At 41.0% G+C, this 19,618-nt stretch overlaps 1 protein-coding gene across 1 annotated transcript in view; it reads left to right on the top strand.

Annotated features, from left to right (window-relative positions):
* The window catches only part of Macrod2 (mono-ADP ribosylhydrolase 2), a 2,209,545-nt gene that overhangs the window by 2,031,924 nt on the left and 158,003 nt on the right, over positions 1-19,618 (top strand). Inside the window, exons 12-13 of the mRNA XM_032902613.1 lie at positions 1,459-1,506; positions 8,745-8,828. Coding sequence (XP_032758504.1) covers positions 1,459-1,506; positions 8,745-8,828 — 132 coding nt within the window. The remainder of the gene's footprint in view (positions 1-1,458; positions 1,507-8,744; positions 8,829-19,618) is intronic.

Below are 19,618 nucleotides of genomic sequence, written 5' to 3' on the forward strand. Positions count from 1 at the left end.
AGATGTTCCAACATACCACAAAGACACATGCGTCACTATGTTCATAGCAGCCTTATTTATAATAGCCAGAAGCTGGAAAGAACCCACATGCTCCTCAACAGAAGAATGGATACGGGAAATGTGGTACATCTACACAATGGAATACTACTCAGATATTAAAAACAATGAGTTCATGAAATTCTTAGGCAAATGGATGGAACTAGAAAATATCATCCTGAGTGAGGTAACCCAATCACAAAAGAACACAAATGATATGTACTCAATGATAATTGGATAGTAACATAAAAGCTTGAAATACCCAAGATATAATTTATAGACCACATGAAGTTCAAGAAGAAGAAAAGAGAAAAGTTTGGGTGCGTCAGTACTTCTTAGAAGGGGGAACAAAATACTTATAGGAGGAAACACAGAGACAAAGTGTAGAGCAGAGACTGAAGGAAAGGCCATCCAGAGACTGCCAAACATGGGGAATCCATACCTCATGTACTCACCAAACCCAGTCACTATTGGGGATGCCAAGAGGTGCAGGCTGACAGGAGCCTGGTATAACTATCTCCTGAGAAGCTTGGCCAGAGCCTGACAAATATAAAAGCAGATGCTGGTAGCTAACCATTGGACTGAGAATGGGGTCCCCAATGAAGAACTTAGAGAAAGGCATGGACTAAGCCACCAACCAAAGAGTACACATGGAGTGACCCATGGTCTCTAGCCACATATGTAGCAGAGGTTGGCCTTGTCAGGCATCAATGGGAAGAGAAGCCTTTAGTCCTCCGAAGGCTGGATGCCCCAGTGTAGGGGAATGCCAGGGCAGGGAGATGTGAGGGATTGGATGGGTGGGTGACAGAGCACCCTCAAGGAGGCAGTGGGGAGGGGGATGGAATGGGGGGGCTTCTGAAGGGGAAACAGGGAAAGGGGATAACATTGGAAATGTAAATTAAAAAAATATCCAATAAAAGAAAAGAATTTTTAAAAAAGAGGATTGAATTACATAGAAAGGAGACCCCTAGTAGGGTTTGTGGGAGCAAGTGGCAGAGGTCTGCCTTTACCACAGAGCAGCGCTTCTCCCAGCACAATGTGGAGAAACAAATACCAGTGTGTCTGCTATGCCGACACAGCTCGGCACACACACTGTCCATGAGTGTAGATGCATGGGATTTAAAGTTCATGGGTACCACTTTCAAAGAGTTGAAATAACCAATGTGACCACGCATAGTTTGTATAAATAAAAGAAATTGTGGTGCTTATATGTTGTCATAAACAGGAATGAAACCCCCGACGTTAGGTTCTGCTGGAAGGGTACACCTTCCTCAAGCTCCACATGGTGATCCAGAACAAATGCCTGCTCTAGTACTGCTTTCTGCTGTCCTTTTGCATTTCTTTCGTCATTTGAGGCGTCAGATTGGAAAGTTCTGCTGTTTCATACTTTGATACGAGTCTTTATCTTTCCTTTTCCAACAGATGATAACAATGAAGGAGCAGCAGATGCTGACATGAAGGAAGAGGCAGGTAATAAGATTGTAATTTCCTTGCTTGGGATAAGTGGGGAACGGTTATATTTATTCAAACTCTATAATGTTTAAAGAAAGAATAAGATAAAGAAAATAGAAAAATTTAAATGTTTCTTCAACATCATAAAATAGGGAGGCAGCCACTGTAACCTTTAGGCAAATATAGTTACTGTTTGAGTACCAACTTTGAGGTTCTTGCCAGAGAAAAGAAATGAAATTAGAAAGGAAGAAAGGAAGGGAGGAAGGAAGGAAGGAAGGAAGGAAGGAAGAAAGAGAGACAGACATTTTGTTGTATCACAACTAGTCAATTTGTAAAGAACCCTTCACCACATCATTGTTTTCAAGTCAAGCGTTTGTTATGGTGGTCAGCTGAGGCTGAGGAACTCCAGAGCAAAGGAGGTTTACTCATCCAATTCTGTAAACTCTGGACCTCAAACTGTTAGGGGCTGGGGGGATTCCAAAAATTCTTATCTACTTGCCCAGATAATGGCTGACCCCACCTATGAGCTGAAACCTTATTGCAGGCAATTTCCCTCTCTTTTCTTTTTAGAGAAATGTTTAAGGAAATATTTATCTCATCTCAAATGTCTCAGTCACGATTCATCATTCATCGTGAAGGATATCAGAATAGGAACCTAACTTCACGAACTGATACAGAAGCTCCGTGTGTGTGTGTGTGTGTGTGTGTGTGTGTGTGTGTGTGTGTGTGTGTGTGTGTACAATTTCTGAAGTTGTATAGTCGAAGAGATCTAGAAAATCTAGAAGGCATTTCCACATGGTAGGAAGCCGATTTTACCTTAAAGGAGTGCCAATGAGCAAGGGAGATGATTCACCTCCGAGAGATCAAGGTTTACAAATAGCATAGCATCACTTCCTCCAATCTAGATGGCTATGTTTCTTTATAGCTCGTGAGACCTTAATTGTTCCTGTGGCTATCTTTGATGAATATCACATAGCACTTACCGTTCTCATTATTAAGTTATATCCCAACCATTCGAGAAAGACCAGGATCACAAGGGAACCTGTTGGTTAAAAGTTTAAGTTCTGGCCTAAGGGAGGCATTCAGTGTGTCCTTAAGTAATGAGTCATGGATTAACAGACTTGAATGCAGTTCGAGCTACACCATTTGCTAACTTTGAGTGTCTTTCCACCATATTCATGGTTCACTTCTGGGGCAATAATCCTCACCATATTGTTTCACTTAGAAGGTTCAATGAGATAATGGACCTTAAATGCTGTTCACAGTGCTTAGCTCTCTATAAAGCTAAACTATGCTGTTACTTTCTGTTGTCTTTTTCTCATTCCTGGATCTAATTATATGATTAAGAGGACCGTATTCTCCATTTCAATAGTCACAATGCTCTTGCCATGAAACTGGGCCAGCTTTCAAATTTTAAAACGGATATCGGGAAGATTTTAGTCTTGAGTGTCCTGCAATTTGATGCTAGAGTATCCTGTACTGATAATCTTAGTTTAAGAAGCTCCATTTAACAGAGTTTCAAATTCTCTTGTCAAGGATCTCATTGACTGAGAGTGATTAAAATGGACGTTCTCTGCATTTGTTTAATTCTGTCCCACTTGTGGTGACCCACTCACTGCCTAGAGAAATAGCAAATGCTCCCTTCTTAAAAGCTCACTGGAGCAAGAACCAACTTCTTTCCTATTCTTCTCTAGTCTAGATATGTTTGATTTATAAGATTCCCTTCACTCCACAAAGGCAATGTGCTCAGCTAATATGAAACGTGGATGAAGGATCTGAAAGTTCCAAGCAGGAATGGAAGGACCAGGAGAGGCTGTAGGAGCAGCTCCTGGCACCCTACCTATGTTCCCTTAGCACCCATTCTTGGCTCTGAATGGAAACTTTCTAATGATAGCGTTTATGGCCCCCAGCTGAGTGTTTTTCTATATTCATGAAGAAAAACCCAATATACTGATGAGTTACTTTCTCTAAGTAGCTCTCCAACCAATGATGGCATAAGGGTTGATTTCCCAGAATTCCTGTGGAGGGAGTATAGCTCAATGAGAGTCCTTGTGCAAGGACTTTGATTCAATCCCCAGAAACACCACACACACACACACACGCACACACACACGCACACACACACACACCCCTAAGACATATCTGAAACAGGTTCTAGGCTATGCTGTAGTTAGTACAGTACAATAAAAATAAAGTTTCATATGTAATTTTGTATTTTCTAGTACTTGTGTTAAAAAAATAAATACGCAAATGAAATTAACTTTAGTAAAATTTTATATAACACAATAATCCAAAAACATTATTATTCTAACAAGTAATCAATAAAGATTACTTTACTATTTACTGTTAGATACTGTGTCTAAGTTTTAACACCTGTGCATATTTGGTATCCACATTTCAGTTTGCATTAAGCAAGTGCATTTAAGATCTCACTGGCAATATTTATATCACTGGGATATTAAATAGCCTGATTCTATACCCTCATCAAGAAGACTCCAATAGAGTCAAGCCTATGATGCCTGTGCTAGGACTTATTCGTGAATATATGCAGAATTGTCTGTCTCCCTTTTCCTACCTTGACTCTGTAATACTTTTCTAATTCTTTCTGAGATACATTCTCAAATCATCTACTTGTAGTCAAACATTGTCCCAGTAGCTATACCTGGGAGAGTATAAAGCATTCTCTAAGATAAGAATGCTCCTTGATTTTTGTGAAAAGTAAAACCCAAGATAATTTTTTTGACAGGAACTTAAATCCTTATGCCCATGTAGTTTGTCTTATTTCTAAAAATCTGTTCTAGACTAAATTGCATGAGTCCAGTGTTAGTCTTAGTTATTCTCATGCTTTCCCTTCCATGAAGTGTCCTTGGAGGATTTTCGGCTATAGGACTATCCCTTCTCAGCCAGCCTTATGTCCCCACGGATCACTTTCCTAAGTGCTACAGGTACACAGTTAGCTAACTGTCCATATCATTGATTCATTTGAAAGAAATTATTGAAAGGAAGGAGGACTCCACAAGCTAGAATCAGCATTTGATATCTGGAGTATTATTATTTCTGATTCCAGTTCACCCAGATTTCCAGGGAGTTCTGCTCTCAGCATCTGGATATGAATCTGACTCCATGATGCATGATGCCAAGACAGAATGGATGTGGGAAGCTAGTTTCCATCTTCTAATGTCTGGGTGTTGAAACCATGGGAGATTGGTATGCAGGTTGACTTTATCCTAATTTCACAGTCTTTGTATGTTAGTCTGTAAGATGAGTCAAGGCTCTCTCCTAAAACCATTCACTTCTGCCTTCCCTCCGCCATGCATCACCTCTTTGCACAGAAGTTAGAAAGCTAGAGAGATGACTAAGAACACAACTGAAGGGCTACTTGAGTTACTCAACCTAATAACAGATACTATGTCTAAATGCAATGAAGTGCTTCTCCATTGGCTCTGTGGGTGACTTGAGTTCTGATGTGAAGCTCCTGATGATTCTTCAGGTGGGATAATATCGGCTATGCACATTTCAGAGCTACCAATGCAAGATTGGTGGGGAGACAGCACCATTGATATGAGCAGGCTCAGGCCTTGGCTTAGCATACCTCTTAGCTCACCAAATTTCAATGGGGCATTCACCTGTGCAGATCACTGGACGTGTATGAGTTTATTTCACCTAACAGCAAGCAAAGAAAACTTTTGTTCTGGAGGCTTTACATGGTTCTCGCTTAAATTGTAGAGCCAGAATTTGAATCTGAGTTTGACTTACCCCAGAATGCATGTGAATAACTTTTTGCTCTGGTCTCCAGACCCTTGGAGCAAATGGAGGCATAAGCATGTCAAATGAAGTTGATAGGTCTTCAAGGTGACATTCTGCACTTAAGAGGTGAAAGAAGGAAGCTGGCTTAAATACGTAGAATTTCTTTTTAGCTCTTTAATCAGCAATAATTCAGACATGGCAAATGTCCTTCCATGGCCACACACTCTGTACTTGGACCAATCTGAGCCAGCAGGGCTCTAGCTACATCAATGGTCACGATACTGCTTACCTGGGGGAGGGAAAGGGAGCCATAAGGGTAGTGATCCTCATGCCTAGGGTCCAGAGTCCAGCCTTTGCCAGAAGATGGCAACTTAAAATAGTGCTAATCAAGAAAGCCAATGACATTGTTTTCAAAGAGAAACAAAATCAGCTTCTTCAGTTCCCTTCAGAACAAGAGGGAGTTACTCCCATACTGAGTCTCAAGTAGAAACCTTTGCCCGGAGGTCATGTTTGTCAGTGACTTTTATCTGAACACCCTGTTGACATCAGAAATGATCAAATACTCATGAATTTCACCCATGCCCTTATCTGCAGCAAGCTCCCCTGTCCACCAAACACCTGGAGTTTATAATAGAAAATGTTGATATCTGGGGTTATTATCGTACATTTAAATGTAGGCAAAGAGATGTCTTTGGAAAAATCTCACTTAGACCATAAGAATTTCTACTAAGGTGGGAAATCACAAACTTGGAATACGAGTATCAAAACCCTTTGTGTAAGAAACCCTGATTTGAAGTTGTATTTCATCTCTGGAGACTCTCGCCTGGCCCCCAGGACAGAAGCACTTTTCAGAGTACAGTGGCCTAGATCTTCTAATGGTGAGATCACAATGTCACCCTGCCCATTTTGTGACTCCATGGCTGGATATTTGTATGCAATGAGCTGTTTAAAAGACCTTATTTCTGGTTTTGGTGAAATGTTCTAAAGGGTCAGCATGCCTGTCAACCTGTGATAGAAGTCAAAAGTCACTAATGCAGTCATTGGCAATATTTTTCACCCTGGCCACCATAATAACCTCAGCTGTGACTGACTTGTGACCACATAAAACCTAGCTCGTGCCCCAAACCTTTGTAAACTGTGATGCCAAAAATTTTAATAGCTCATCTATCAAAGGTGTTTTGTAAATTGTTGTTCTGTTTCTTTCTTAATGATTGAGAGAGAAATAGGGAGAAACGAGTTAGACGCAGTTCCATAGTATAATTTTAGAACTCTGGAATGAGTCAACAGCTGCTAAGAGAATAAGAATTAGGCATAGACCTATTATATCTTGGACTTAAAGAAAGGACCAGTGAAGCGAAAATAAAATACACTCTAAAATGAAATTTTCACTGCACTGCTCAGCACCAAGGATACAGGAGGGATTCAGAAAGGAAAGTGCCCTTTGCTCACAGAATTTAGAGTTGGATGAATTTATACAAAAATGTACAAATGTATAATAACGTCATAAACAAAGGAGCGGAATGATTCCCGATACAAGTGATGTGGTTTTGAAAGCTTCCCTTACAGGATCTTACATTATGTGATTAGGAAAAGCTTTTCCAAGGTGGGGGTGACAGAGGTAGTGCTGAATGTAGTCTGGAAAAAAAGGACCCCAAACTAGGCAGAAATGTGATTGAGATACTGGAGTGGGGGATAGCAGCAAAAATCCTGGGGCAGGAGATAGCCTAACTGTGGCTCAAAATTAAAATGAAATGAAGAGGGACTGGAGAGATGGATGGGTAGTTAGGAACACTGGCTGTTCTTCCAGAGGACCCAGGTTCAATTCTCAGCACCCACTTGGCAGCACACAGCTGTCTGTAACTCCAGTTCTAGGGAACCCTACCGCTCCTGTGGACACTGCACACATGCAGTGCACAGACATACATGCATATAAGACACCCATGCATATAAAATAGAAATAAGGGGAAACCATAAAAGGCAAATGAGAGATGAAACTATAGATGTCGGTAGGGCCACGTGGCACATTGTGCTTGGCACTAGAAGTGGACAAGAATGTCACCCTAGGTAGTGATTTCAAACAGGTGAGCGCCCCATGTCTGATTTATGTTTTAAAAGCTCACTGTGTGGAGAAGCAAACACATAGTTCTTAAAAGAGGAGATTAGAAGGCCAGAGACAGGAACTGAGAAGCAGCGGGCTCTGCTGCTGCTGACTTGGGTGACAGCACAATTCATGATAGAGCAGAGACGACATGACTACTTGACTTGGGGAGAGGGTGGGCCTAAGTTTGGGTAGCGATGCCTAGGTTTTAGTTTAAACTGGTTGTTAGATAGTATGCAATGCCATCAGACATGGAGTACCACAGAGAGAAGTCTGTGCACATAATATGTAATTCAGACTGCTTTGAGGTTTGAGATTCCTGCTATGGGGTGAATGAAAAGAAACCATTAGGACTTGGAGCATATCGCATTTAAGCCCCAAGCCCTCCATTGAATAATAGTAAGGACCTGGGACCTGGGAGGAAGGTCAGCTGATAACAACTCTAACCTTAGTTGAGGCCCCAGTCACCCCATAAGAGTACCAGGATCCCAGAAAGGAGATTTTTTCGGGTTCCCCATTGATGAGAGTTAAAGGAAGCTAGAGTATTGAGGAGCTCACTGGCGTAGGCCAGAGCATCTAGACTTAGAGTGCAGAAGGAGTTGTTCATAGGTTGAAAATGGAAGGGGAGAGGCATAGAAGACATCCAGCCCCAAACCTAAACCATGCGGCCAGGAAGGCAGAAAACACCAACCCTGAGCTCCGGAGGAAGAGGAGGCTGAATCTGTAGCTCAGAGCTGGCAAACAGTCTAACCAATGCCGATGGACTGAGAGAGGCTTTGTCAAACTCCCTTCAGCTTTTACTAGGCCCTGTGGGTAGATCGAAGAAAACATTGAGGAAGTTGATAAACACAATAGTTTAATTGGGGACATATGAGAGAGCAGCTTAGATTCTAGACTACAAGAGAAGCCTATTAATTAGAAGCAGTATCTTTTCAAGTCTCTGTCACCTCGAAAATGAGGTGACATTGTATTTCCTTTGCCCTTTTTGAGGACCAAGCAGAAAGGCCTAATGGCACCTGCTAAGCCATGAAATATGAAGCAGAATGCTTTGGACTTCTATGGAAATTTATTCAATTTTTTAAAAAAAGCATTTGTGTATGGCTTGGCATTTGTACGAATCATTAATGATGTCTACAGAAAAAATATTGGCACTTAAGTTTAAGTCTATGTACTAGGATGGAAAATCCGAGCTCCTTGCCAAAATTTATTTCAACCACATTGACAGATGGATCTATAGTTAAGGCTTAGTTAAGGGTTTGTGTGTTTGTGTGTGTGTGTGTGTGTGTGTGTGTGTGTGTGTACACGCGTGTTGGAGGGAGGTTACTAAGGAGAAACATCTTTAAATTTTAACACGTTCTGAACCTTACTGGTAAATATTTAAATAAGAATTAATAAATCTTTGTACTTCCAGAAGGGCCAGAGCCTAAAGGCCTTTCTCCGCCCCATAAGAAGAGCAAAGCAAAGAAACTGGAAAGTTCGAAAGACTCCAATGAAGGTGGGTTCTGTGCCTTGAAGACAAGCTTTCCTTTCCTATGTAAATTAGTCTATACTTCCAAACTTAGATATTCTTAAGGGTTAAAAATGCCACAGAATAACCGTGCTATGCTTTCGTCATATGTTCAGTATCTTTTGTGAGTATGAGAAGTCAGATTTATTGTGTTAAAGAAGAAGAAAAATACAGGGTTTACAAAGGCACATTCTCTGCCTGGCATATTTTCTACTTCCATAAGGTAAGATGGTGTGAATTGTATTAAAAACAAGGTGTTTTCAAACTATGTGTCTACACAGGGTGCCCAAGGCTGTGGCTATGGTCTTATTGGGACCCTTTGTTTTTGTCATGAGCACGTTTTTAGGGATTCCAGAATCAAACCTCAGCAAGATGCTGCAAAAATCTTGCTTCTATTTTTCTACGGGCCAGTGTATCTGGGCATTTTCCAGTGAATGGGCAAGTCCTTCTGGGCTAAGGTTTATGAAGAAATGATGCTGCTTTTAATAGACCTAGCACAGCATACAGTCATGCAAATTGTCTCTGAAAGGTGGATGGAGTATGTTTTTCATGCATGGCTTCTGAATGTTAGAATACACTCGTCTTCTACCTGCTTACCCGGAGTTCCGCCTCTTAGTGAAATGAAGAGTTGGTCACATTATTGCTGTCGCTTTGGATCTTCATGAACAATCTTCTTCTCCCCTATGGAAGTAGAAGCATGTATTTATCAAAGGGAAGGTTGTGAAGATTACAAAGGAGAGGAGTGGGAGACAGAGCATGAGCAGGTGAAAGGAGAGAGTGAAGGAAGGGGGATTAGCTAGGAAGAGTTTCCTGCAGCTTGAGAAAATCTAGGATGGCTTGGAGCAAGTGCTGACATCAGAGGAGCCTGGCCCTAAGCAGGAGGGCCTGGCCTCTAGCTTTCCCATTGTGCCATCACCACTGCGAACATCGGTATCAGCTAAATGCTGATCCCTAGCGTGCATCCGTAAGTGTGGCCACAGGATGCCATCAGCCAGCTTCTAACAGAGCTACAAGTTCTTGCTAGAAAAGAGAGCTGAAGGAGCACACCTCCATGACCATGCAGCATCCTGGCACGTGTTCAGAACCAGCTGTTAGATAATAGCCATGCTCTCACCCTCCTACAGGTTAGACCCAGCTGAGAAGGCAGAGCTCTAAGAAAGGTGGGATCCGGATACTGGCTTCATCCATAATGCAGAGAGAGCAGAAAGCATCTGTCCAAGCTGCCCCAGACTGGTCTCCCATGCTGGCTTTCGCTTTTGAATTGATGACCTCAATACATGCAGAACAGAATAGGCCAAATCTTGGGGCAGATCTTCTCTGTTGGCAAGTGAAGTTGAGATCAAGGTGAACCGGGGCTCTCGCTTCTCCCAGGTTCGCTAAAGAGAGAAAAATGGGAAGGGCACAGCAGAGGGTGGTCCCAGGATTGGAGGATGAGCATTTCCTACAAATGGTAATGACTAGAATGAGGAGATGTTAGCAGAGGTCAGCATTTTGTTAGTGATGATAGTCACCCTTGTAACCATCTCTGTCAGAAACGTGCTAGGCTAAGCACTGTCTTCACTCCCTAAAGAACAATTTACAGAACACTTAGAATCCTGAGGAAGGCCAGTGGCTCAGCCTTGCCTCAGATTGCCAGCCTTGACAGTATCTGAGGAGGAGACTCGTGAGAGAATACTTCTCATTTTAACTTCGTCATTTTCTAGGTGGTCTCTGAAGATCAAGCTTTTGCAGAGTTAGTGACAAAACTACAGTTGTTGTTTTGTTTTTTTCCTGGAGAGGCTACCCATTGCAAGATGGTTGCCGACCTATGCACAGTTTCCATTGAAGGTGACTTTCCAAAGCTGGAGTCTATTGTCAGTATAAAATATAGACATGCTGTGACTTATTCTCCCAAGCTACTCCTTGTGACTCCTTAAAGATTCTTTTTTTACTTCCTCATAAAGTTGCTTTGTTCAGGAAATGACATCTCCTAATCCTAATATGACTCAGTAGTACAGTTTCCCCCTCCAAATATATGATCTGAGAATTGGCTCTGAGTCTTAACTTAGGAAGATAATCTAAGTATGCTTGTTACCAGGGACATTCTGATGACATTATCATGACGAAATGTAAACACTAGTTACTCTATAAACATGGGGATTATGCTTTAGCCCTGCGACAACCTCGAAGGCAAATAAAATTAGTAAATCCCAGAGAAAGGATGAGAAAAGGAAGTGAATCAGACAGGCGGGGGCTGATGGATCGCGATATGTCTCTTTTCTATCGGCGTGTCTATTTTGACAATGGTGGATGTACCTGCACCCACACAGCACTGATCATACATTTCATTCCCCTCATAATTCAGAGAACTGTTCCCTGGCTCGGGAGCACATCGCAGTACAGGCCACAGCCCTTATTTCTGCCGTGTGCTGCTGGCTTAAAGCTTGCGATAGTTCCCCACTTAGTGCTCTCTCTCGCCACCTTCCTTCCAAATACTTCCGCCATTTTATTTATCAGTTCTCTTCCCTTAGTTCCCTGCTTGACTTCCCAGACCCACGGTGATAGGTGGTTATCAGCACACATCCTTTGAAAGGGTCAAAGGAAACAAACTCACCGGGGTTCTCTGTTTAATCATAATAACTGTATTTAGATTCAGAATTCAGAAGTTTCTTTGTACCAGGCTTGCTTGCTTAAACACAAGCTACAAACATTTCTTAAACAAACCTAAGTCCATGCAGTCCCTTAATGTCATGTATTTTCCTTTGGAAACGACATAGCAGACATAACCCTCTCCCCCTCGAAAGTTTGGAAATTATTTTTAATATTTTTACAATCGTATCTGCTTGTTTGGGGTTGTTCCTTGTGAGTTTGAGTACCCACGGAGGCCAGGAGTGTCGGCTTCCTGAAGATGGAGATACAGGCAGTGTGAGCATCCAGACGTGCTCACATGGGGCCCAAACTTGGGTCCTCTGGAAAACACAGGATGTGCTTTTAAATGCTGAAGTGTGTTTGTGCACCCCAGCACGAGTTTTGTATAAGAGGAATTTAAGTTAATGCCAATATAGCTTTAAATGGAGCTTAAGTATTTTAGTAAATACAATCACTTTCCGACTACACCTTTACAATTGAACTTTTTAATACAAAAGGTTTTACAAAAACAAAACTATTTGACTGACAGCTCAGGCCTACATGGCAATATCATGCCATGAATAATATTATTGGCAGTTTTGGACCACTAATTGAATTCATAGCATCTGGTAATACACCCATAAGCTGACACATGTTAACAATTGTTTAATATGTGATATATTAATATTATATTAATAAATGTACAATGTATAATTATATTAATATATTTTGACATCAATGTAATTTAATGCCCTTAATATTTAGTAATATAAGTAATTTAATATATTGTTATATTATGATTAATATGTATTAAACATACATTACATACATATACACATGTACACACACACATATATACACACACACACACATGATTAATGACAAGTTTGTTCATTCCAACTCCTAACTTTTTTCTCACAAGATAATTGAAATATTACCCTATTACTGCTGTCTATCATTTCTCAATACTTTCTGAATTCTAACAATGTTGTGCTCCCCACTGTCTCCACTCTCCCCACTCCCCCAACTCTCACTTGCCCCCCCACACACACTCACACACTTCTTTTTTCCTCTCTCTTCTTTTTCAGATGCCTTCTGGGTAAATTTTCAAGTCTGTTATTACATTTTTTTAAAATTTTCTAATGATTCCTATCAATGTGATGTTTAGTTCACTTAATTTCTCATGATAGTACCCCCTGCTTTGTTTTTTTTAATTTCATTTGCAAATATGTTTAGCTGAACAGTGTCTTAACATACCACTTTCTGTAATCTGTGTCTGGTTTCACTGCGCATGTCCACTTCTGGATTTGGTTTCAATGTGGGAGACCACTTCTGTGCCAGGTCTCACTACCTGTGCCTTCCTTTGGCTTTTACTTCTATATGGTTATGTTTATGATAATTTCCTTCTTCATTTTCTTTTTGGCATTTTCTTGGACTTTCATCTACGGGAAATTATACATTCGGTTTATGAGCTTCTTTATTTACATCTGGCTTTCTGAAATTTCTGAAGATACCTATTTAGGAGGACTTTAAAGACATATCTGACTGAACAGTTTTTTTTTTTTTTGGTTCTTTTTTTTCGGAGCTGGGGACCGAACCCAGGGCCTTGCCTGACTGAACAGTTTTATTTGCTCATGTTTATGCATGAGTAATTGCATAGACTATATTTAACGTTAAAGCTGACATGGGAAAATTTCCCACTATACTCATGACCCAATCATGGCCTCTCTATGCCTTACATCTTCGGTTCATCGTGACCCAAACAGGCCTCATCTGCATCATTGGCATCACCAGGGTGACATGTATGACATGTACACACCAGGACTTCACCCCAACCCAACAGGTTCAGAAGGCTGAGCTGAACCCAATAATCCTCCAGAAATTACATGGTACATTTATTTAAAAAAAATAGAGATAGCACAAACATACAACTATATTATAAATGCATGCCTACCTATTAGTATACATACACATAATATCCTTAGTATACATGCATAGATAAGTATGGTTTGTGGTTTGTTTATCTTTGTGTGCGTGTGTGTGTGTGTGTGTGTGTGTGTGTGTGTGTAAATTGACCCAAGAAATTATCTTGGCAGAGGGAAATGTTTGTGTAAACATATGTATGCTTGAATTATGATATATAATATATCATGCATATGTTATATATGCACACATTTATAAAATCAGATTTCCATCTATAAAAATCCCTGGACTGCTGCCACCTCTCCATCACAGTTTTACATGCTGCACTATGGTTGTGACCCCTGTCCTGCAGTTGCATCTGCAGGGCATATTCAGCAAGTGTGCACGGATGCTCCCTTTTCAGGAAATCTCACTCTTGTGTGATCCTAAATCAGCGCTGTATTGCACATTAAAATATGAATGGTCTCTTCAGTCCGGTGAAATTCTTTGTAGAAACATTTTTGGAAGTAAGAAGGCATATTAGTTGGAATATTCTGTTAGCATTCGAGTTATTAACTTTTACTAAAATAATTTTTTCTGAGTCCTTGAACATGTACCTCATATTTCCTGAGAGGCAGAATTTCCTCTCGGCGCTATTATTTCCTTTGCATATTAGAGTATTGTATGACATGCTGTTTGGTGAGTGGTTAGATGGAAGGGGCAGTCTATCTTTCGGAATGCCGTCCAGCAGTTCATGCATTATATTCATAAGCATGATCTTTAATTTAATTTTTTTGACAAGTGCAGTGAAGGGTAAAATCAGGCAGTCATAATTCTGACTTTGCCATCACTCAAAGGAGCTCAGTGATTGACCAGCTCTGAGAAGCAGAAACGAGGACGACAGCTTTCTCACAAAGAAAAGCTTTGTTTCGCCCTGTAGATTTAAAAATGCTGTGACTTTAAACAAACTAAATTTCTGTGGCAAAAAAAAAATGAGAATTCAATAAATGTTCCACTACCATCTCGCTTCCAATTTACTCTATATTAGCCATGATCTGGGACCACTTGGAGCCTGCCTCTGTCAGCAGAAACAGCCAACGATCCATTTGGTTTATAGGCTCTGCTCCACCCCCACCCCCGGCCCAGTTACTCATTCCATGCAACTTTGGGCATAATGCAGGATTAGCACTCATGTTCCAAATCAAACTTAGAAAAGTTCAGCATCATTGCTTTCTCTACAATGAGAAGGCAGAGCTTGTCAGGGGAGAGGAGCCACGTGTCTTGTTTGAATGAGAGGCATTCGAGTTTAACATGCCTATTGTCCTTGTCAATTGTCGGCACCAATCTCTCACGTTTGCAGCTATTCCACATAGGTTGTTGATAAGATATATATATATGTATATATATATATATATATATATATATCCCTTCTACACATAAATACATGAGGAAAATATGAGCAGATGTCTTGCATTTTCAAATGCTGGTTTCCTTTTAGGGAAGTTTTTCTAACCTAGGGCTCGTCTCCCCATGCACTAAAATGAAAGGAACAACCCTGCCTTTGTGTGACCTTAGGGAGACTTGAACAAGGTGCTATATACAAATCACCCAGTGTCCTATTTACTGGACAGAAGTTCGAGCTAGTGGGCTCAAAGTTTCCTCCCATAAAAAGTCACTCGTTTTGTTTATTAATCCTTGAAACCCCTACTAATATGATCAAAAATATTTTGTAATGACAGTTGTGTTTAAAACACACTGACTCATCCTCCTATTTCACTGGGATGTCTCTCATATTTTGCTTAAGTCGTTCACTCAGCACCCCCTTCCTCAAGCGGCTGCGTTAGTTAAAAATAGACCTTCCCGCTATCTGTTCTCTCTCCCTCAGATCTCCTCTTCAAATTATGCTTCCCAAGAAAGCACTTTATCCAAACGTTTTTATAAGCACATAGAATAGAATTTTTTTTTCTGCCTCCATTTATTGCTTCTAAAACTTCAGGGAGGGCACAGACTAGGTCAGGGAATGAAGGACAAGTGGTCTTTAGTTATGGGCGGTCAAGCACATCTTACTGCCGAGATAGTCAGTGTCAGCCCTCTCACTCTCCTCCTCCCGTAAGACACTGGAACCAGGGCTCTCTCTTCCGCCTAGGATCCTGTTCTCCTAGGTTAGTGTTCCTCAAAGTATGGATGACAGAACCCTAGCGTGGCCTCCTCTAAAGTTCCCTCAAGATGTTTATGAAGCCAAACGACCTTCACACAAAAGTGGGTGTACTTCCTCAAGGCTCAAGTAGCCTTTAATACAAAATGAGTAGAATCCTCTGCAGTTTGGCTCGAAGATGGTGCCAGAGCATCCCTCCTCCACACATGTGAGCACAGGTCCCAGCATCCAGATGGAGTTGTGGTAGTACCCCCTAGGCTCAGCTGTGATTTTACTTTTTGAGACTTTAGTCATGTTTAACCATGGTCTAAAAATATCAAATGAAAAAAAATCCAGAAATAAGCAACCCCGTATGTTTTAAATAACTTTTACTATAATGTGATGTAATGACTATATTTTTAAGTCAGAATGTTTAACCTCTTACCGTATGTACCTTATAAACTATTAACGAGGAAAACTGGCTGAGCACAGAGATTTTTCCATGGATTCTCATGCACTAATGTCCTCATGAATGGTGCTTTTCTGCTGTCACATTTTTGGCTTCAACCAGCACCTTCCCTATTAAGTGATGATCATGAAGTCGCTGTCATCAGTGACTGCCACGGTCAGGAAACAAGAAAGAAAAAAAAAACAAATGAAGAAAAGAAGAGGGGTTTGCTATGACCTTCATGGCTTTGGGATTGACCTGACCGGGGCAACGGGGAAATGGAAAAAATGGTGGACACGCATACAGACAAGCTGGTATCCCAGGTCTCTGTAGGGGGGCCGTCTCAGGGGTTTTCTGCACACACTGTCAAATGTGCACCAGAGGAAGGCCTGGCCAGTTTCGTGGGACTGAGCATTGGGATTCTTGACATGACTACTCTCATGCCAGCAGTATTCAGTACTGTTTACTCAGATTTCATCTGCTCACCATGAGAGGAGGAAGCTGTCCTAGATAGCTAGTGGAGACAACTTAAGCTAGGAAACAGAATGCTAAATTGTACTTTTTTTTCTCCTAATGCAGTGTGATCTTCCATTAAGGTATATATGACATTTCCTTTAGATCTCAAACTCTAAAAATCTATATTAACATAAGACAGAAATGGATACTTAGTGAGCTTTTTCCTGTATGCCCAGTAAATGTGTATATTCTCAGCTTAAAATCTCTTGAGTCATGCTTTTTATGGTCACATGAACTTCTGAAAACACATACTCTGGTGACAAATGGGGGAAAGTTTCCTTATTTTTTTTTATTTAGTCATTTTATTTTACATGTATGAGCATTTTGTCTGCAAATATGTCTGTGCACTACCTGCATGGTCAGTAACTGCAGAGAGCACAAGAGTGGATCGTGTCCTCTGGAACTAGAGTTACAGATGGTTGTGAGTCACCATGTGGTACTGGCGACCAAACCCCGTCCATGTTTGAAGAATTCATCAAAGTTGATTCTGAGTAAGCCAATGAAAGAATAAAAGATCTATTGAACAGATTCCTACAGAGCAACTTTTATAGTAATTTAAAAGGTGTCTTTTTAAAGTCCTATAAATGCCTGTGAGTTATCTGGACAATATTTGTTTAAACACTCAATTCATCTACTTTAGTCTAGAACTAAGGATGCGGTATTATTCATTCACATCCCTTTGCCTCTGTTTAATTGAAAACTCATTCCTTGAGTATAGGGCTGCAACATTAGGGTGTCCCTCCCATACCTTCACGCTGGCACCGTGACAATTGGACAATTGAGGACTCGTAATATTAGGCACTAACTTTTCAACAGACAACTGCTTTGTGTGGGTTTTTTTGTTTCTTTAAAGGGGGACTGCTTACAAAGAGAAACAGTATTGGATTTTCACATTAGGGTTTCCTTTTGTATTTCATAATCTCGGTTTTCTATCACAGTGAAACTGTGCCTTCCTGCTATAACAGCGAAAGCCTTAAAATTATCTACCTATATCCGAATTGTCTGGCCACAGTATTCTATGGGCTAGTTCAAGGTGGCAAGTCTTTCCTCACACTTGTCACTTGTCACTCTGGAGCCATCAGAGGCAGTCAGAGGAATGAGCTCACCCCTAGGGATCACTCTGCCTGGAGTGATACACAAAAACTCAGGCACACTGTCCTCCTTGGGCACAAAAGCTGGCAAATCCACTGGGATCATTTGTCATTCTCCCATCCTGAGAAATCTCCACTCAGCACTAACACCCTTTGCCCCTGGCAGGGAAAAGGAAAGCTTGTGGTTTGTGAGGAAATGGAGAGGGGGGAAGGAGGCTGGTGCTCCTGTAGGGGAAAGACAGCGGTTTTGCTTCCGTGCTCCTGAACTGCTGCAAACTGCTCCTCTGGGGAGATTTGCTTATTCTGTCTACAGCAGTCACTGTGGCCAACGCTGATGGTTCAGGTTTTGCAACTAGATCCACCCTTCAGCAACTCTGGAAGTCCATGAGACTGGATTCAGAACACCATTCCTTCTAAGAGTTCCCTACAATCTACAAATACAGTTACAAAACAGGAAGCAAGAAACACAAACAAACTTACTTCCTAAATAATCTGAGGTCAGTTGCCAAGCATCTGGCCTCCCTCACCTTCAGATATTTCAGTAAGGATCTTCTAGGAACATGAGCAATTCCTCTTATGAAAGATCAAAAGCAGGGACTGGAGGCAGCTCAGAAAGGAAAGTGCTTTGCTATGCAAGTACTAGGACCTGAGTTCAAATCTCCAACACATATGTAACACCATTATTTGGGGATTATGGGAGCGGGGGAGGACAGAAACAAGGTTTATCCTTGGGGCCTTGCTTTTCAGCCAGCCTAAACAAAACATCACACTTCAGATTCAGTAAGAGACCCTCTCTCAAAAATTAAAGTTGTAGAAACAATTAAGGAAGGTATCTGATATAAGATTCTGGCTCCCACATGTACCTATAAGGATGAATGGACACACACACACACACACATACACACACACACGCACACACACACACACACACACACACACACACACACACACACACGAGCATGAAGGCTGATACACTAATCACCAGCAGGAACGCTAACACAGTTCTACTTTCAAACCCTAACAAGGTTTCACCCATTCTCCAGTGATGTTCTTTATAAGCTAAAGATCCTCTGCAAAGTCAACGGATCCTTGTTGTCATGGATCCTGACCCTTCAGCCTGGAACCGCTCTCCTGATATAATTTGACTGTAGGATTCCTAACACTTTTGGACAGTAGGACAGTTGCAATGCACGGTTATTTCTAGCTCATGCTTATCTGTTCCCATGACAAAGAGTCAACCTACATATCTTTGCAGTCCTCTCTCAGAAGTGACTGAATTTTTTGTGCGTTCGTGTTTAGTCTTGTTTTGGTTGTTGTTTTGTGGCTGTAGTTGTTGCTGTTGCTAGGGCTGCTGTTTGCTTTACAGCGTGCTCTGGGATGTGCACAGTCTTGGTGTGCCTCATTAGGATAATGCTCATTTGATTACCATGGTGTTTAAGAGGCTTCTTACTCGGGTAGCTACTTTATGCTCTGTAGCTGATGAGTATCTTACAGGAAACTGTAATGAAACCATAACCATGTAAACATCACGTTGCTTTTTGAACTTTTCATTAATTAGTTGATTAGCTTATCCATTTATGTTGCCATGGATTCACGATTTCTTATTGACCTAGATTTGACATTCATTGAGTCTTCAAGAGCTGTCCCTACTTTAATGGATACTTTGAAATTAGTTTGGGGTGGCAGTTCTATGAGTGACTATTGGACAAAACATTATCAGCTGATCTTGGTGATTAAATGTGGAAATGAAGCCTTCTCTCTGAATGTGTCTGATTGCCACATCCCTGGTCTTCTTGGAAAACATTCAGTATTGTTATAATCACTACAGCAAGTTGCCTGCCCAGCTTTGGTTAAACTTTCCAGAACAGCATCTGTGTCAGGGTGAGAGGCAGCATCACAAGCTGGCACTCAGGCTTTCAATTTGTTTGGGATTCAGAGTTTCTAAAAGTCTTCATTCTGTCGTACTGTCAAATTTTGCTTTTTCATTATAAATATGAAACAAGTTAACAAGGGGTTAATATGTAGATATAATCACGTCATTAATATGTAGTTATAAGCTCTATATTTTATGAAAATAGCG

The sequence above is a fragment of the Rattus rattus genome, chromosome 5 (genome assembly GCF_011064425.1).
Source record: "Rattus rattus isolate New Zealand chromosome 5, Rrattus_CSIRO_v1, whole genome shotgun sequence".
NCBI lineage: Eukaryota > Metazoa > Chordata > Mammalia > Rodentia > Muridae > Rattus > Rattus rattus.